Here is a 17,861-nt window from a genome sequence, read left to right as displayed (position 1 = left end):
ACGTCTACGCTTGCGACGCGCCTATTTCTCGTGCACATGAGACCTTTTACGGCAGAAGATCCCGGAGCAGTTTAAAATCTAATGGAGGGTCATGCTCAGGACCCTGTCAAACAGGTGTCGCCGCTACGCTACATCTACTAAATAAAAAAACTGGCGTATCAAAAAAGCTACAACGCCGCTTTTCTGTCCTTCCACGACGTCCCAGAGAGTTTCCAGGTATGAAAAAGTTCAGAAGATCCAACACATTCCTAAAAGGAGACAAGAATTAATACGCGACGGCGGAGGAAAACGATAGTACCTGCCTTTGTGACAGTGAACCCCTGAGCCTGACGCAAATAAAATTTCATAATTAATTAATTAGGCGTGGTCCCCTTTTTGTGTCCTCTTTAACGATGGACCAATGCGCCGAATTTCGGGCGGTTGAAGGCCTCTAGGAACTCTCAACGCACGAAAACAACGTTGGCAAACAAAGCGAGTTGGTTGCACGAAGGCGAGCATCATCTTATCTCGCCCAACAGCATCATACTTCAAAAATACGGGTAGGACCCTCCGCTCTTTCCCTTACGCTTTAACTGCGAAGCAACCCGACTCACCTGACGCAGCGGGTGCACCGTACTTCCACGCGGAGTTCGCGTTTACGACTCACGTGCAACAGCACTACTAACGCACGTTGACAGCTGAGAATTGACAATTTTCTACTCACGTGAAACAAAAATAATAAAGGTCCCACCGTTTCATCCACAGACAGCAGCATAGAGGTCGTCCAGCGACGTCGTAATGAGGCCGGCAGCGGTTGTTGAGATAGTCCACTGTTGATTCGAATCTAGAAAAGGAACAAGACTAGAGAATCTATTAATTAATAAATTAAAAACTTACTTCCATTGCAGGCATACAATTCGACTTCGCTTCCTTCGGTCGTGTCCTCGTCCATGATGTCTAGGCATAACCCTGCCGCCTATAGAAAAAAAGCAAGCAGTTAACACAGTAGCAAAAATGTTGCAGTGCACCACTAAACCTTGTTTGTGACCTTCATATGATCCGCGTCGTAGACAAACATTTGGCTAGACGAACCTTTTGAGTTGCTCGTTTTCAGACAGATCTATATTCGATATGATCCGTCCTTACTCGCATTGCACGCTTCGATGACGATATTGGGAAAGCCTCGCGACGTCTTTCCGTTCACGTCCATGCAGAAGGACGTGTTTGCCAATTGAACAACACCCTTCTCGCTCATCATCCACATCTAGAAGGGCCAGGGGGAGGAGTGTCGGTGAATTACATTTTAGCATCTTTCTCTAGGAACCCCCATGTGCCAAAGCTTGTTTCCTACCTCATTGGCTGAATGACCGCTCATGATCACGCTCTGTCCAGCGGCGGGTGCGGGACAGGGAACTAGGAAAGGAACATCAGCAAAACTATCTACGTGCATTGCCTTTGCCTGCGTACCGGCCCCAGACTGAACAGAAAAATTATCGAACTGGGCGTAATCAAAGGACCCCGTTCCTATTGCCGCCCATCCGCTCGCTTCGTGAAGCGACGTCGTTTGAAACACCATCTTCCCGTTGATCATGGCAACGGCACTCGTCCCCTTTAAAAAAAACCATTAATTAATTAATTTGCATATAAAAGTCCCACAAGGAGACGGACATGAACGTGAAGACTAAGCGTGAACCATTGGCCCGCTTTACCGCCCCCATCACCGTGACCAATGACCGACTTTCCGGCTAGAAACAAACCCAATAGCACGCCCTGAAAATAAATCCAAACGATCCCTCTACCTAAGTCGGTGGTAACCGTAAAAGGACCCTCGGAGCTCAGCCACAAGAAGACACCCGTTGCCGAGGCAACGTGACAACCGCCGGTGCTGAAACGAGCGGCGACGAAAACGGATCCGTTCGTCTCCGCCATCGCGTCGACCGTCACGTTGACGTCCGTCCAGCTCTTTTCGCCGATTAGACTGTTCGGCTGGTTGGCGTCGCCGCACCACGTAATCGGACGTTCCGTCACGACTTGACGCATCACTTTGCCGCGCGACGACGAGCCCGTGTCGAAAATTTCGAAGACGCCCGATTGATCGGCGAAATTCGACGCTTCGCTGAAATCGGCGTAACCTAGGCAGAAGAGTAGTAAATCGATTCTTACGCCATATGCGTGGCTCACTGTCGAAATTGTCGCTGTAGGGAAGCGGAAACGGAGCGGAAGCCGGCACGTTGGAGTAGTTCCCTTTCTGCTGGCCGGTAGTCGTGCTCAGCGTCCAGAGACTGTCGACGTCAAGATTCAATGAAAATTGGCCGTTTTTGACCTAGACACGAATGCAATGTGAAGATATATACAAATTATTTGTTTTTCGTATCTCACGTTGACGTCGTCCATTTTTTCAAAGAAGACCGTAGAATTGCCGCTGAAGTCGTGATGGGTTTTCCACAGACTCAATTTTTCGATACCGGCCTGAGAGATCACGTAGAATAGACTAGGAACAACAAAAAAAGGTTTTCAGATCGTACGAGGCTTCCTTTCAATTGAAACATAGCCGTCTGCGGCGACACGTCGTATTTGGGAAGCCCCGGACGAATGCAGGTCGAATGATCGTGACTCTTTAATTAATTAATTAATTAATTAATAATGAGAGTCAATCGATTGAAGGAAATATTTCACCATTGTCTCGATTACAATCGTCGCGTCTTTCTTATCGGGCGAGAGCAGCGTCACGTAGCTGCCTCCTTTATCCAAGTGACCAGCACCCGAGCCGATCTTCAAGTACGCCCAGCCAGGCTCAGTAAACTGGGTCGTGTGAGCTAAAGGAAGAGAGAGAGAGAGAGAGAGAGAGAGATAGAAAGAAAGACTTCATGCAAAGCTGCAATCTCCCAACCTGAACCCCAAATGGGACTCTCCACTTCGTAGTGGCCCGTCCACGGATGAACGGCTGTCATGAGTCCGTCGCGATAGAAAGGAAGATCGGCGTAGTAGCTAGCAATCAAATTCCACGATATAGTGCTAGAGTCGTACACCCAGGTCATATTAGATATGCGGCATTTATTATCAGAACTACCTGGTCATTTGCCCGTTGACATAGTTCTGATTAAGAATCTAGATTAAGAAGAAGTGAGGAGACTTTAGGAGAAACGAACGCGTCTAAAATTCAATCTCTTACCCTTGCCCAGCATCCGCCGCCTTTCAAATCATTGTACGTGCTATAATCTTCACTTGCCCAGAGTTGTTTTCCCGTCTTGACGGCGTCCGAGTTGCTGTTTGTGCCCGGATAGTGCGTACTATCAAAACACAAAATGTTCCTACGCGCCATTTCCCCCCCCGATATTTTACCCTATGACGTCAACTGCCTTTGCCAAGTCGGCGTCTTTGAGTATATCTCCAGCGATGTCCCAGCCACCGTCGTGAGCGACAATTCGAGTCTTTTGAAGTCCATTCGCATCGAGCGAAGCCCTCAGCGTCTACAACATGTAACGTCTCTGCCTGCAGTTGAGTAGAAACTCTGCAAACCTTGATGTAAGTTGAATCGTAGCTCCTCTCATTCCAAATCTAAGAAATTCTTCCTGAGCAATGTCTCGTTTTTCCCCCTCTACCAGTGCAGTACCCCGACGTAGTCGATGTCGAGGTTGTAGTGCTTCTTTGCTCCAAGTACCCATTTGACAATATATTCGCTCGTCAAATTGGGAAACTTAAACGGACTTCCAGATCCATTGCCAACCTTTTAATTCAAACTAATAATTAATTAATTAATTAATTAATTAATTAACATGCAATCGAACCCAAGCCGGAAAAGCCCACGACAGTCCATACAATTTGATGTTGGGATTTCTCTGCAATGAGAATAATATATTTGGTTTCTAATTGCAGACCGGATATTAATTAAAATTTAATTAATTAACCTTCTTTGCTTCGACCATGAGCATCCACTCGTAGCCGCGCTGATAATTCTCATCGCTCGCGTTGTGCATGTGAGACGATTCGGTTCCGTCTAGCGAAAGCTCTTACGAATTTCCCGTTAGAGGGGAGCTAGATCCCGGACCTGTGCTCTGGGCATCGCCGCCGATTTCCACCTTGAGAATTTGCAGCGATGCGCCGAACATTGGCTTGAATAGATAGTCGAGTATTTGATTGAGCTGCTGTTCGGGGTAGTTGGGCAAAAGACGCGACGTTGCCTGTGTTTTTTGGGTGGAGAAATTAGAGGTGTGGCCTCTAGGCTCTGAGAACTCACGCCGCCGCCGCTGAGGCCTCCAATGCCGTCAAATAGCCTCCCGATGCCTGAAGTGTCGTCCAGAGTGTATTGTGACAGCGCCGCTTGGGAAATCGCTGCGAGAACGAGCGCAATTTTGACGTGCAACGACATTAGAAGACCGGTTTAGCGTGCGTTAAATTTGTAGTTCATTTATCATGGCCGATTCTGACACTCCGCTAAAGGCGAAAGGCGAGCGATTAGTCTACACAATACCTGCCACGCAGCGGCCCGACGGAACGTGGAGAAAGGAGCGACGGGTAAAAGAGGGCTACATACCGCAGGAAGAGGTCCCCGTGTATCAAACTAAAGCGAGGCGAATCGCGGAAGAACGCCAGGGCTATATACCCGGCCTCGCACAGCCAGCGCGTACAAAAGCCGCCGAAGATTCTGCAGCGGCGGCGACGGCGACGAAGACGAAATCACAAAAGAAGAACGAACGTCGTAAAAAGAAAAGGCAGGAAAAGCGCGACGAAAAAGCGGAGGCGGAGCTTAGCGAGGCGATCGAAAAGCTCGACATAGGAGCTTCGTAACCGCTGAGACACAAGAAAGACTTCTGTGAAGGATTTCATTGTGTTTTTTTTTTTTCATACCTGTACACATTTTGTGAAAGATGAGATGATTTCTTTGCGTTTTTTGTATGTACACTAACAGTGTACTACTAATTTACCAGGGTGAGAGGTCTGCCTGTGCACTTGGGACCTTGACCCCTACCGTAGCATCCGGCGAAAGGGCGTTGGAAGTATCAACTCAATACCCAAGAGGTAGTGCGTGTGCATTTGAAGAAACCACCAGTTCAATTTCTAGTAGCGTCCATTATGAGTTCGCTATAAATAAACTGTAAGTAATACGATTAGTCTATTGACTCTGGAAGACCTATATGACATAAACCGGGGCAACCTTCAGCCACTTTCTCTCTGGCAAGATGCCGAGCCTGTCACAGTTCAGCCTTGTCGTCTTTGTCAGCGTCCTGTGTTATGCTGTCGTCGTACAGGGCATGGCGGTTGGGGACGACCTCGTTCGAATGGACGAGAAACAGGGTCCGTCAGTCCAGGTAACGACGAAGGAAGTTATTCAGTTCCTGTGAAACCGAGGATCACTGACATAGGAAATAGCGTCGGCTATCAAAGATACCGTGAAGCATCTAGCCAACTTCAACGATCCCCAAGAACCGATTTCAGGGCCCTCCTTCAAGGCAAAGAGACAACTCTCTTTTTATCGGAATCGCTTTACCTTTCGCCGTGGCTTTGTTCGCGGTCCGTAGGATCTCGCCGACGCCGTCAAATCTGCCGTGAAAGAACTGGCAAAGTTTGACGACGCTGCGGAACCTAACGTCGGGCCATCTTTGAAAGTAAATGTTTTCGAAACCGCCCTTCCGCATACTTGTTGCTCAATTGCATTTACCGCCTGGTAATTAACCTTATAGGAGATAGCAGCTGCTATTCAAGAAGCCAGTGGCGCACCGAAAGGTCAGCAAACTAAAGGAAAAAGAAGCGCAACAAAATCTACTGTTGTTCTTTCGTCTAGTGACGACGTGCGGCGGGACAGCAATAGAGGGCGAACGAGACTGCGTGTTTCCGTTCATTTACCAAGGGCAGGAATTCCACGGCTGCATTACCTTGCAACACAATCAACCGTGGTGCGCCACCGCCGGCGGAGTCTACGAATCTCACCAAAAATGGGGCAACTGCGAATGCGTGTCCGGAGAGGAATTGAGTACGAAAACGTCAAAAAAAGAAGTTCGCATGCCTTATCGTTTTTTGTCTCTCTAAAGGCATTACGACGTGCGCCGGAAGTAAGTGCGTCTTTCCCTTTACTTACAACGGCCGAGAATGGCACAACTGCACGAGCGACAATCACGATCAGCCGTGGTGCTCAATCGCGCCGGGAAATTACGAAGTCCACCAAAAATACGGAAATTGCCTTTGCCAAGAAGAAGACAACTCGGGTTGGCTCAAACGAGCGGGCGCTCTGTCGCCGCATTTTTTACCCTGCGCCCTCCTCGCATAGGTAAAACTAGAACCTGCGGAGGAACGGCAAACGGAGCGCCATGCACGTTCCCATTCACATACCATGGGAAAGTCTACCACGCGTGCACGACCTACGACGCGGAAAAGCCAGATCTGCCGTGGTGCATGACCGACGGTAGCAAGTGGGGCAACTGCAAATGTCCTCCCGGTCCTCCCATTATGAAAGGTGAATACAGAACATTGGCGATGTTCTAACGAAAAATCCTACGCTCCCTTCCTCAGATAACGACAAGAACGCCGTTACGACGTGCGGGGGATCGGCCGGCGACGGGGTCAAAGGCCAATGCTTCTTTCCCTTCTACTTCGACAATCGTTTCCATTACAACTGCATAACAACGGACGATCGTCCCGAACAGTGGTGCGGTACAAATGCGGGTCAAGTCGAAGTGCACGGAAACTGGGGCTTCTGCAAGAGTTGCTGTAATACCGAAATAAGCGCAACGCCAGTTTTTTAGTCCACGCGATCTCTTTTGAGAGAAGTCTTTATATGTACCTCTCAAAAGAAATCGATTTTACTAAAAGGCTGGCTTAGTATATTCCTCCCACTAGCTGTGTATCTATCTTGTTTACAGAGAGACGTGGGGTCGCCACCGCCGGCGCCGTACCGCTTACGTGGTAGCGTACGTGGTAACTATTATATGATCTTCTGTCTGTGTACGTTGTGTCTGTGTCCATCTGTCACTTCTACGTTTGCAATATATCAGCTTGAACCCAAAAAAAGAAATCAAATCGTGTGCGCGTTGCGTGTGCATTCATTATTAACCAACGGGCCAAAACCAATCTCTGTTATGTTTGATGTGATACGTACCTTTAGTAGTAGCGCATTTATGGGTAGCTGAAAATGATTCAGTCGGACTCCCGTTCCACGCACGATTCCCCGCCGCCGGCGCCGTTGCCGCAACCGAAGCACGGATTCTCGTCGGGAACCAATTCTCGCGCCGACGACAGACCGAATATCATGAAGTGACGATCGAACGACTTGCTGCGACGAAACGCGCCGTCCGTTCCGTGAAGACGATCCAAAATCCCGAGCACGCCAAAATTCTGATTAAACCTAAAAGAAAGCAATCGACCCTCAATTAAGAATATTATCAAATTAATTTTTTTCTCTAACCGCATATGATGAAAATCGTGCGCCTCGTTGGAGAACAAGAAAGGTAAATGATAGCCAGAATGCGCGTTGATCGTATTGAGAGTGCCAAGGAAGAGCCACGCCCACATGCTTGCCAAATGAGAGCCGACGAGAAGCGGACCGGCCAAGATGGGTATCAAGTTGCTGAGTATATATTCGATCGGATGACAATAGATGCTCGTAATTGCAACGGGAGACGTCCATTCGTGATGAATCTTGTGAATGCGCTTGTACAAGAGCGCCGTGTGAAGCAACCTCAAAATAGATAAATAAATAAATAAATAAATAAATAAATTCTAATTATAGATACCTGTGCGTGTAATAGAATCCGATTTCTTCGACGAAAAGAAAGACGACCGCTTCGCATACGAATCGATAGAAAGTCGGCAATTCGTCGCCGTGAAATTGGCATCCTCGCCATTTCATCAACGGATAGACGACGGCGAGAAAAACGCCGCCGATGAACTGATTCAGCAAAACCAGACCGATGGCGCGAAAAAATCGACGGGAATTGACCTAAGCGCGCGCGAAAACGTCATGGCGCGCATCTATGTGACGTCATTCGTGCTCTCACCGGAAAATGTTTCTTTTCTTGGATTTTGTACCGTTTAGCGATTGACGGTCGAGCCGACAGGTCGGCGACGCCGAAAGCGAGACTGACTAGCCAGTACGTGACCACGAGGAAGATCGAGGTTCCTGTAGTGGAAGTGCGTCACAAAAAAAAGGAGACACGCCCACGATCGCTTCCTCTTACCGAAGACGGTCATCGTCCAGTCGTCTTGAGCAAAGAGCGAGTAGATGTACGTCCATCGCGACGTCCAGAAATCTCGCGATGAGCCGGCGAACTTTTCCAAGTGCCTTTTAGAAGAAGAAGGATAATTTTTTTAGGGTGGGGCGCCCCCAAGCGACGAACGTACCACACTAGGGTGTTTCGAGCCGCTAGTGTAACGACGACTATTCCTGCTACTAGTGCTAGGGGTCCCTTCAAGTCGCCGATCAAAGTTCCCTACGATGGAGAATATCGTGTCGGTTTTTAGGCTCGTCGTCTTTGTTTTGGGCCCTACCGGCTGGCGTTGCTGAATTTCGCTGCTGGGTTTTCCTTTCATAGCTTCGTCCTGCTGCTTAGGCAAAGTTAAACTGAGCGCGAGGTCCTGTTAGGACCGGTTACCTAAGCGTCGTACGGGGGACTTGACTTACTGTTCCGATCGGCGTCCCGTATATGATTTCGGCGCTCGCCCGCTTGACAACGTTGATACCTTCGAATCGGATCGCTTTTGCGTATCGCTATGGTACGTTATGACTGTTTAAGTAGCTTATGAGATCTCCGAACCGTTCGATAGGCGTCTGGCTACAAAAGAAGCGCACTAACGGGAGCTAGAAGAAAGGGCGGTAAGGCGAGAGAGGAATACGAGTTGCTAGACCCTTGCAAGGACTTCAATAAGGCCCCAAACCGCCCGAACTGACAGAAGAGCAGAAGCAGGAGATCAGAGAGGCGTTCGATCTATTCGATACGGAAGGAACGGGAACAATCGATGGAAAAGAGCTCAAAGTGAACGCTACTAAAATAGGACTTGGCTTTATATACCTCTTCTCTGCAGGTTGCGATGAGAGCGCTGGGATTCGAACCGAAGAAGGAAGAAATTCGAAAAATGATTCAGGAAGTCGACAGAGAGGGAAAAGGTAGCGAATCCTATATAAAAATTATTAAATATTCATTGTTGTGATCTTTTATTAGGTACTATAGATTTCAATGACTTCCTTCATCTGATGACAGCTAAAATGGTACTAATATGACGTTACGTTTCGTTTGTTACTATAGGACTTTAGGCTGAGAAGGATCCTAAGGAAGAAATACTCAAAGCATTCAAGTTGTTTGATGACGATAATACTGTTAGTTATACATTTAAATACTGGGACATATCCTAACAGTGAATGGCTGTTTTGTAGGGAAAAATCTCGTTTAAGAATTTGAAAAGGGTAGCTAAGGAACTAGGAGAAAACTTGACCGACGAAGAACTTCAGGTTCGATAGTTATCTTTATCAGCACCTATATACAATTAATGTAATTAAGGAAATGATTGATGAAGCTGATCGCGATGGGGATGGTGAGATTAACGAAGCCGAATTTTTGCGAATCATGAAGAAGACGAGTCTCTACTGAAGATGGCAGGCTTTGGGACTAACTGTAGTGCATACACCATACCAGCCCACTAAGTAAAGATATTACTAAATACATGTATGTTTTCCTTTACCGTTTGAAAAAGAGATAGTCGATTAAGGATTGAGGAATGTCGAAGCTCTTCATATCATTCAGACGAGATCTGCTCATCGCTTTTCGAATGAATAGCCGACAGAGATGCTTTAGACTACACGGATTGCCTAAAATTGTCAAGTGTAACGTATTGCACCATTTTTTAATTAAAATAGCTAAGCATTTACTCATTGCCTGCTTCAATACTTTCCGAATTTCGTCCGTACACTCGGCCAAATCGATAGGCCTCTGGTTGAGATGATTTCTCTCAAACAGATCGGCACCGTGATAAACGAGCAGCTTCGCGCATCGCTCCCGCTTGCTGTACACCGCCTGATGGAGTGGCGTGTCCCCGTCAAAATCGCGCCGATCCATCGGAGCGCCGGCCTTGAGCAAGACGTCCAACACCCCGTCTCGACCGTACGTGCAGCAACGTTGCGCGCAACTGACGCCCCAATCCGCCGTCTGATAATTGACGTCCGCGCCGTAACGAATCAAGACGTCGGCGCACTCGGCGCTGTTCCCGCGGCAGGCTAGAAGCAAGAGATGCCCGTCGTGCACGCCCAAGCGCGCGCCGGCCTCGAGTAGGAGCTCGGCGCACGAGTGGTCGTCGTGCGAAATGGCGGCGTACAGGGGATGGCCGGATTCGTCCGAGAAGCAGGCGTCGACGTTCGCGTTGGCGGCGAGAAGCGCTCGAACGCAATCCGTGCTACGGTTCTTGCACGCGATGTAGAGAGGCGAGCGACGATCGGATGAAACGGCGTTTGGATTGTCGCCGCGCTCGAGGAGGGTTCGAACGCGTACCGCGTCGCTAGCGAGGACGGCGTATTGGAGCTCCGTTTTGGGCAAGTCACCGATGCCGATTTCGGAGCTGTCCGAGTAGCCGAATGGGTCCGACGAAGACGACTCCATTCGAAGAATGGATTAATAACCACGTGATGATACAAAATAATGTTGTTACGTTTTTTCCGTTATGCAATCAATGCTGTATATTCTGTCACTATCCGGATCCCACACAGACACCTACATTATAGCTGAAAGAGGACGTTCCTCTTTCAGTACAATACGAAAGAAGATTTTTGGTTTCATTTGCAACAACACCTACTACGTATCATAGTACAGTAAAACAAAATAGCTGCAGCGTTATATCAGCTCTACTCTGCCTCGCTTGCAACAGCAGCAGCAGCAGCGGCAGCAGCAGTGGTAGCATCTACGTTCGGTGGCTCATTTTCACCAACCAATTCTAAGTCGGTAGATAAATTTTCAAGCTGGAAAGACTCGCCTATAATTAACATCATACCGGGTTGCGATTCAACTGCCTTGATAACAGCACCAACTCCTTGTAAACTACTTTGCTCGTCTTCAACAGTTTGGCGAATCTTAGCACGGAGCGCAACGAATTAGACGAAAAAGCGCCGTCGCTGCAAACGTCGACTTACATCCTCCGCTTTTTTCGTCGCCATTTCAATCAAAGCCGATTCTTTGCCGCCTTCGCTAGCCTTTTCAACTGGTTTCTCGCTCGCACCAGTTTCACTCGCCTGCTCGCTTGTTTTCTGGGGGAACAACGCATTACTCACTGTATGTACTGTCAATGTCAACGTACGTCTTCCGGCGACGATTTGAACTCGCACTGCTGCGCCATGGCGTCGTCACGAGCCTAGAACAAACGTTTAGAGAGCCGCTTCGGCAGAAAGACGACCCCCAACACTCACTTTGCCTAGTTCTTCCTGTTCATTTTCCAGGCGAGCTTTCGAAAGCACGCTCTCTCCCTTAGAGTCTTCTTTACCTAACCGAACAGCATAAGGCAATGCTGGAGGTTGCAAAGTGACCCACCATCAGATGAAGAGACGCCGTTTGTGACAGCCGAAGCGTCGCCGTCTTCGTGATCAACAACAATAGGACCCGGGACACTTGACTCTGAGTCGCTGGCAACAGTCTGCACCTGAGAATGGAGAGAGTTGCTTAATTAATTAATTATTTAAATTATTATTTAAATTCTGTTAGAACGCACCTGTGTCACTGTCTTCCGCGCTAACTTCGTCGTTGTCCTTGCTGGGCTGCATATATAGTCGGCATCAAGACTCGCGGTTTTCTTTACAAGTATGACCGTACCTTCCCACTTCTTGCATCAATTTGAGAAAGGCTAATTCGTTGAAAAGAATTTCGCTTATTTCGACAACCAAGTCCTCGCCGCATTCGCTCATTCTGCAGGAGCAGACCGTCGTCCGTGTTATTTACTACACCAATCTATTCACTAACTTTTTGCCGGCAAATTTGTCGAGAGCCGTCTGTATTGAAGAGGACAGCTGCGAATTATACGATCGAATGAAGTCCTAGAAATCGAAACTCAACTAAGATGTGCGTAATATCCCAGAAGGAGTTCCTTTACTTCTTTATCGTCCTTCTCCTGAGCCAAGGTGAAAACAAGAGCTTGTATGTAAGAAAGAAGTTGAGGACTGCACACTTCGTCCATGTGATCCTTGAGAACGGGTATTACTTCCTGAAGAAAAAAAAAGAAAAATATAAACGTAAACCAAAAAAATTCTCGTATCAATAGCACGTGTATGATAGACTTGACTTGCTGATCCAACGCATGGGTGTCAATCTACACACAAAAATAATTTATCTAAAAAATTTTGATCCACTGCTTCCTCACTTCGAGATCAGACTCGTTGTCTTCTTCCGTAACCTGAAGCTGCGCCGAAACAAAGCGTTTCTTGACAGGCTAAAAAGGGAATATACTCAAAATTAAATTTCAATTAAAATTCGTCTTCCACTCACATTCTCATAGTGAATCATTGTCTCGCCAAGCGAGTCCTTAGCAAAAGGATTCTCCTCCGGTGGCGTCGTCAAGGAGCTGGCACTTTCGACCTGCTCCGTATAATCATAGGCGTCTGGCGATAGAGCGCCGGCGGCAGCACGAGCAAGAACAGCGTTGTACTTTTTCTACGACGGCACGCGACAGTTACTTTCGCCTCTCAAAAGAGAACAAGGTATCGTTGTACTCTGTATTCGGCGGACTCTTCCTTAGTCAGCGCTCTTTCGTAGCCGTCGTCCGTCGACGAAGTCTGGCTGGCGCGTTCGGATCCGGAGGGTACCAATCCTTGGAAATACTAACGCGCACGCGTTTGTTGTGATCTAGCGGTGTGCGTTTTGTCTTCTTACCGAGTCGGGTATTTCGCCGCCCGCTGTCCTACTTGACATCGCTTTCGCCGAATCCTCCGTCAGATGTCGCGTTACCAAGTCCTGGATCGCGTAGAGAGCGCGCTGTTTCAGATAATCGGACGAGAGAAGCTGCAGTTCGCGAAATAGCTCAATCTGAAAAGAAACGTAGAAACGAGCGAGTCCTTCTCCCCCGGTAGTACGTCATACCAGAAAATGAGGTCTCATTTCGTTCTGAGAGATCAGCGCGGCAACTTCGGAATAGATCGTGTCGCGAAGCGCTTCGAATAGCTGCAAATCGGTCGCCTCGTCGCCGTCTCCTCCGGGAACGCTCGACTGATCGGACAGAGACAGATTGCCCATCATGCCTCCCGTTGCATCTCTCAAGTCGTCGTCGTCGTCGTCGTCGTCTCCGGCAACGACGAGCCGATCGGCACGGCCATTCGCTCTTGGAATGCTATACGTTTTTTGTGAGCTAACATCGTCATCGTTCTCCAACGCCGCAGCGGCGTCGTCCTCTTCGTCGTCGTCGTCGTCGTCGGCGACGCCGGCGGCGGGCGCGGGATAGACTGTACGCGTCGTGCTCGGCAATTCCGTCGGCGGCGGCGGCGGCCACGACGCGTACGGCGGATATTGCCCGTGTTCTCCGCCGCCCGGAAAAACAAACGGTAGCGGCGAACCGGTCCACGGGCCCGACGGATAGGAATAACAGTGCTGAGGATAATGCCAAGGAGACAAATACGACGGATACGAGTAGGGAGGAAACGGGGGGTAGAGCAGCGGCGGTGGCTGATTGGGCGGCGTCGGAATAGACGACGTCGGTTGATCGACGCCGACGCCGCCGTAGAGCTGACTCAATTCTTTCTGCATTTGCACGACGTCGTGCTGCTGCTGATTGAAACGACGACACGACTCGCGCAGCCGACGCATGTATTCATCGACTCGCCATTGATCGTGTTGCCGATCGCCGCCGCTTCCGCCGCCGCCTTCCTGTATTAATTGCAGGAGAGCGAGTTGCTCGCGTAAGAGACTGTTACACGACGTCGTGCTGTGGAGAAGTTGCTGGTGAAGACGACGCGCTTTCGCCTGTTGCTGTTGACTCGAGACGGCGCTTCGATTTGCCGTGGCGCCGGCGCCGGACGCCCAAGCTGGTCGAGATGGAGGATTCGTTGTCGAGTCGGCTCTCGCGTCGGCTCCTCGAGACGTCGCAGTGGTCGATTGTCGCGGAAAACTGGCGCTCGGCCACGCTGAAGATTTGTACGCGGTTGGAAAATTGACGGCAGCGGCTGCTGGGCTTGTCGCTACTGAAGACGACTGACGAATTTAGATATCTCGACGCGATTTTATGCGTTACTTTCTGGTTCTTCTTTGAGAGCGGTGAACTCGCTCTTGCTGTAAAGACGCGTTTTCTTTTTCTTCTTTTTCGGCACGGGATTCAAAGCGCCAATTTTAGGTTTGCTCTTCCTCTTGGCAAATAGTTTCGAGTACGCTTCGTCGGACGATCTCCGTCTCGACGATGCCAATAGCTGCTGGTACTCATCTGATCCGGAGTCTGGGGAAAAAAAGGTGAACGCAAACGAATACCACAGCAATTAGGTGTATATACCTGATAGTTCCTGAGAATGAACGGGAAAGCTTTCCAGGCTCTGTTGCGTTGATCCACCCCACGTGGCTAGAGTGACATCAGCACTGGTACTATGAACAAAAATGAAGGAGTGAAGGAGATGCAAGAGAGATGACTCTTACCGGCCAGCATTGAACATTCGCTTCGTCGGAAGGACTCTTGATCTGGCATGCTCGAGAGCCTAAATATTTGAATAAGCTGACATACTACTTGTCACGATTACATACTTTTTCTTGCTTCGAAGCCAGTTTCTGCAGCTGAGCGACTTCCATTTTCTTGCGTTTTAGCTGCTCCATGAGCTGCTCCTGCTTCTGCATCTCGGTCCACAGCAGAGTATTCGAAGCCATTTCACCTAAAGCTTCGCTTTGAAAACGAATTCTTTGCGCATAAAAACGGAGAAACCTTTTGTAAGCTTGTGGTCGGATCCTCTCCTATCCTCGTCCATCTTTCCCATGACATCTTCCGCTTCTATCAAAGCTCTGTGCTCCAAAACCAACTTATCGAGCTCCTTCTTCTTCTCGGACAGCTTCTCGCCGTAGTCGCCGATCATGTGCTTCAAACTAACGAGTTCGCTGACGTCGATGACGTCATCCCCCGCAGCAATTCCAGCTTCGCTCGATTGACTTTCCTGACGTCGCTGTTCGGCCAAGCTCACTTTTTCCGACTCCGTCTGCACTTCGGCGACCAATGACTGAAGCTGCTCAATCTTTTCTTTGGCCAATTCGAGCCTTCTATTGGGCAAGGAAGCGATCATAAGTTATGTAAACGTTGGGAGAAGGGATAGCCTATAGCACAAGGTAAATGCGTGTAAAAAAAAGATGAGGAGCCTATGGAAGCGAGTGAATGTATACTGCGCGTATACAGTGTAGAGTGGCACCATATACTCTAATGTTCGTGGTTTCATAATAATTAATATGCTTGCTTTCTTACTGCATTTTGACGTCTAGAGATTGTTTCTTTGTCCAGCTGGCCATTTCTGCGTAATCGTCGTCGTCGTCCTCCTCCTCCTCCTCCTCTTCCTCTTCCTCTTCCGCCTCTTCTTCTTCTTCTTCGTCCTCCTCCTCCTCCTCTTCCTTCGTCATCACAGAGAGCACTAAGAATCCACAAGGGAGAACCTCCCACTTTACCTCTCCGTTTTCTCGTTGACCAAGTTCCTGGTGCAAGGCCTCGATTCGTCGTTTTCTTTCCTGCAGTTGCCTAGCAGTCGTCAACATAAAAATAAAAGTCTAACGCCGCTCTTTCTCTCCACACCTCAGCTGTTCTTTCAATTCGGGATCTTCAATACCCGACGCTAGCAGCCCATCCAGAGATTCAGCATCTTCTTCATCGTCGTCATCATCCAATTCCTTTTCCTTTGACAAGAATGCCTCCACCACGCCTTCATCTCCTTCTTCCTCCTGTCCGTCGTCGTTCAAAAGCGCCACGGCCGACGCCTCTTGGGCCTCACCCTGAAGCTCCTTGAGAGAAAACCTCTCATTAACTAACTATTTAGCAAAATCGACAAACCCTCGAACCTCCATTCGCTCCAGAAGACGCCTAAGATGTCCCAGACGAGCGCTCGTCTCGTTCAAATCTCTAAACAATAAGAGGAGATTATAAAAAGAGACGACGACAAACGCACGACGTCAGTTACGCGAGTTTCTGGTCGGCTCCAGCCGCTTCGCGCGCCACGCCTGTTTGTCCGCCTTCGTCGACGCTACCTAGAAGCAGACGCCGGTAAACTCATTAAACGATTCTTTTAATGTACTACTCGCCATTGGTGAGACGATGGAGGACTTGTTCGAGACGCGCCTGCTTTGCTTCCAGTTCCATAAGACGTTCCCTGAGCTTTTCGTCGTCGTCGTCGTCGTCGTCGTTTCCGTTGTTATCGCCGCTCACTTGGTCTCTCAGTTCCGACCTCTGCGAAACGCGATTTCCAAAGTCGTTTCTTTATGTTTTGGACGAATCGACGTTTACTCTTTGTTCCGCTGATTTTAGATCTGATTGAGCGGCGTTTTGCATTGCGACGAGCAACGCCTGCTTCCGTTCCAAATCCTGAAGCTAGAACGACGTAGCCGTTCGACTGAACGCGCAAACGTTTTCGCCTACTGCGCACCTTTTTCTTCTGTTCGACGAGCTTCAATAGGAGACGCTTCTGTTCTCTCAACGCTTCCACCTCGGATTCCTGTTTGGCTGACGCTGGATCTGATCCTTTGCTGACGGTCTTAATAAATTTGAGATTGAAGAAGACAGGATTTCTTTTGGGTGGGGGAGAAAAACTCACGATGAATTGAGAGAGCATGATCTCGTAACTGCGCTTCTCCTGCAGAAGTCTCTGAATCATTGCTTCCACTTTGGCAAACTGATCCTCGTCAAACTATAAGAGACTTCTTTGCTAAAAAACAGCAGTTCTTTGTTTCTTCTCACCTCCTCTTCGCCTTGGTCTTTCATGCCCGCCATGCCTTGACGTAAGGTAATCGCCTTCTTGAGTAAATCCTAAGGACAAACCATTTCCTTTCCTCTAAAACTCGACAGGAAAAAAAAAATAGAGTCCCACCTCAACCTGATTCAATTTGTACTGCAACAACTCGATCATACCCTAAGGAAGCAAAAGTCAAGAGAAAATCACAACAAAATAAATAAATAAATAAATAAATAAATAAAATTTGGGACTACATGGCCCTACCTTCTTCTGCTTGTCTTCAGCTGACACACTCTGATCTTCTTCTTCTTCTTCTTCCTCCTCCTCTTCCTCTTTCTCCTGAACGAGATCGGGACTTCTATCGATGACCAAAGGCGCAGGCCCTTTCTGATCCGTCGCCTCTTCGTTTGTCTCCTCCACTTGAGGCGCCGCCGCTTCCACCGTTTCGTCCCCTTTCCCTTCTTCCTCTCCTTCCAAGTCCTTCTCCGCCTCGTCGAAGACGATGGCCTGCTTCAGTCGCTCCAAATCGCGTCTCTCCTCGATCGGCGTGTCGGGCGGCAGAGCGGTGCGCGATTTCGACGCCGTCGAATAGGCGCGTTGCGACTGGGATTCTCCCACGTGTTCGTAGAGAGGTCGCGACGGCTCTGGCGAGCGAGGCGACGACGCCGTCGAGCCTTTCGGCGATGCAGGCTCGAGTGCGGGCTCCGTCGGATCGGCCATGAGTTTCTTTTATTTGTTATCGCTTCGAGGACGTCCGAGTTAGGCTTCTTTCGGCTCGCGCGCAAATTTCGCTTGTGTGTGCGCTGTTGCAGCTCTGCTTTGCTTGAGCGTCTGCGTTCTCCGAGCAGGAAACCGAGAAAAAAGGACCAGTTATGGACTACCGAATTATACGCATGCGTGGATAGTACTGGCGGGCTGGAGAAATAACCACGCCTTTCCGAATTGCGTTTTCTGAACTAGAACCTCTAATGAAACGGAAAAATCACGAACATGCGCATGCACGCCTATCTTAGTCGTGGTACAGTAA

General features: G+C 48.9%; 6 protein-coding genes across 12 annotated transcripts; 2 read left to right on the top strand and 4 right to left on the bottom strand.

Moving 5' to 3' along the window:
- Window positions 1-44: 44 nt before the first annotated feature.
- LOC136199594 (galactocerebrosidase-like) lies at window positions 45-4,377 on the bottom strand. Of its 7 annotated transcripts, XM_065989827.1 has the most exons (25): window positions 4,217-4,377; window positions 4,028-4,160; window positions 3,888-3,976; window positions 3,768-3,818; window positions 3,593-3,706; window positions 3,499-3,537; window positions 3,322-3,449; window positions 3,152-3,269; window positions 3,050-3,087; window positions 2,870-2,994; window positions 2,656-2,795; window positions 2,505-2,594; window positions 2,359-2,448; window positions 2,161-2,302; window positions 1,779-2,111; window positions 1,648-1,724; window positions 1,447-1,588; window positions 1,331-1,392; window positions 1,126-1,243; window positions 1,016-1,071; window positions 877-955; window positions 731-823; window positions 594-677; window positions 299-525; window positions 45-248 (listed from the first exon to the last, which is right to left on the bottom strand). In XM_065989827.1, exons 1-22 carry the CDS (start codon window positions 4,346-4,348, stop codon window positions 735-737), a joined length of 2,385 nt encoding a protein of 794 aa, XP_065845899.1. In that variant the 5' UTR covers window positions 4,349-4,377; the 3' UTR covers window positions 45-248; window positions 299-525; window positions 594-677; window positions 731-734. The 7 variants fall into 7 exon arrangements, with proteins under 7 accessions (XP_065845899.1, XP_065845895.1, XP_065845896.1 ...); XM_065989823.1 differs by having other exon boundaries at window positions 594-823; XM_065989824.1 differs by having other exon boundaries at window positions 299-326; window positions 594-823.
- Window positions 4,378-5,127: 750 nt separating this feature from the next.
- On the top strand, window positions 5,128-7,003 carry LOC136199596 (epididymal sperm-binding protein 1-like). The gene is made up of 9 exons (XM_065989828.1): window positions 5,128-5,288; window positions 5,343-5,429; window positions 5,499-5,585; window positions 5,661-5,703; window positions 5,762-5,950; window positions 6,009-6,182; window positions 6,245-6,430; window positions 6,487-6,684; window positions 6,837-7,003. Coding segments are annotated over exons 1-9 (1,095 nt in total). The 5' UTR covers window positions 5,128-5,159; the 3' UTR covers window positions 6,839-7,003.
- On the bottom strand, window positions 6,935-8,594 carry LOC136199597 (fatty acid hydroxylase domain-containing protein 2-like). Its single transcript, XM_065989830.1, has 7 exons — window positions 8,461-8,594; window positions 8,314-8,402; window positions 8,151-8,254; window positions 7,971-8,092; window positions 7,707-7,912; window positions 7,379-7,651; window positions 6,935-7,318 (listed from the first exon to the last, which is right to left on the bottom strand). Exons 1-7 carry the CDS (start codon window positions 8,500-8,502, stop codon window positions 7,111-7,113), a joined length of 1,044 nt encoding a protein of 347 aa, XP_065845902.1. The 5' UTR covers window positions 8,503-8,594; the 3' UTR covers window positions 6,935-7,110.
- LOC136199598 (uncharacterized) lies at window positions 8,559-9,647 on the top strand. The gene is made up of 8 exons (XM_065989831.1): window positions 8,559-8,685; window positions 8,737-8,785; window positions 8,839-8,945; window positions 8,995-9,076; window positions 9,132-9,178; window positions 9,224-9,286; window positions 9,344-9,418; window positions 9,468-9,647. Exons 1-8 carry the CDS (start codon window positions 8,683-8,685, stop codon window positions 9,555-9,557), a joined length of 516 nt encoding a protein of 171 aa, XP_065845903.1. The 5' UTR covers window positions 8,559-8,682; the 3' UTR covers window positions 9,558-9,647.
- LOC136197874 (ankyrin repeat and SOCS box protein 5-like) lies at window positions 9,571-10,559 on the bottom strand. Its single transcript, XM_065987734.1, has 2 exons — window positions 9,836-10,559; window positions 9,571-9,775 (listed from the first exon to the last, which is right to left on the bottom strand). The coding sequence occupies exons 1-2, from the start codon at window positions 10,557-10,559 to the stop codon at window positions 9,645-9,647; spliced, it is 855 nt and encodes a 284-aa protein (XP_065843806.1). The 3' UTR covers window positions 9,571-9,644.
- Window positions 10,560-10,723: 164 nt separating this feature from the next.
- Window positions 10,724-17,736, bottom strand: LOC136197862 (pericentriolar material 1 protein-like). The gene is given in 32 exon segments (XM_065987728.1): window positions 10,724-10,890; window positions 10,948-11,026; window positions 11,087-11,200; window positions 11,251-11,304; window positions 11,360-11,433; window positions 11,481-11,589; window positions 11,659-11,704; window positions 11,760-11,852; window positions 11,907-11,980; window positions 12,037-12,147; window positions 12,208-12,372; window positions 12,429-12,593; window positions 12,653-12,760; window positions 12,813-12,965; window positions 13,020-14,113; window positions 14,164-14,361; window positions 14,416-14,504; window positions 14,556-14,614; window positions 14,661-14,785; window positions 14,836-15,164; window positions 15,364-15,506; window positions 15,561-15,630; window positions 15,685-15,890; window positions 15,948-16,008; window positions 16,067-16,133; window positions 16,188-16,332; window positions 16,390-16,473; window positions 16,529-16,636; window positions 16,697-16,789; window positions 16,840-16,908; window positions 16,970-17,011; window positions 17,099-17,736. Coding segments are annotated over 32 exon segments (4,872 nt in total). The 5' UTR covers window positions 17,555-17,736; the 3' UTR covers window positions 10,724-10,801.
- Window positions 17,737-17,861: the final 125 nt, after the last annotated feature.

The sequence above is a fragment of the Oscarella lobularis genome, chromosome 1 (genome assembly GCF_947507565.1).
Source record: "Oscarella lobularis chromosome 1, ooOscLobu1.1, whole genome shotgun sequence".
NCBI classification, from domain to species: domain Eukaryota; kingdom Metazoa; phylum Porifera; class Homoscleromorpha; order Homosclerophorida; family Oscarellidae; genus Oscarella; species Oscarella lobularis.
This window is presented reverse-complemented; position numbering and strand designations above follow the sequence as displayed.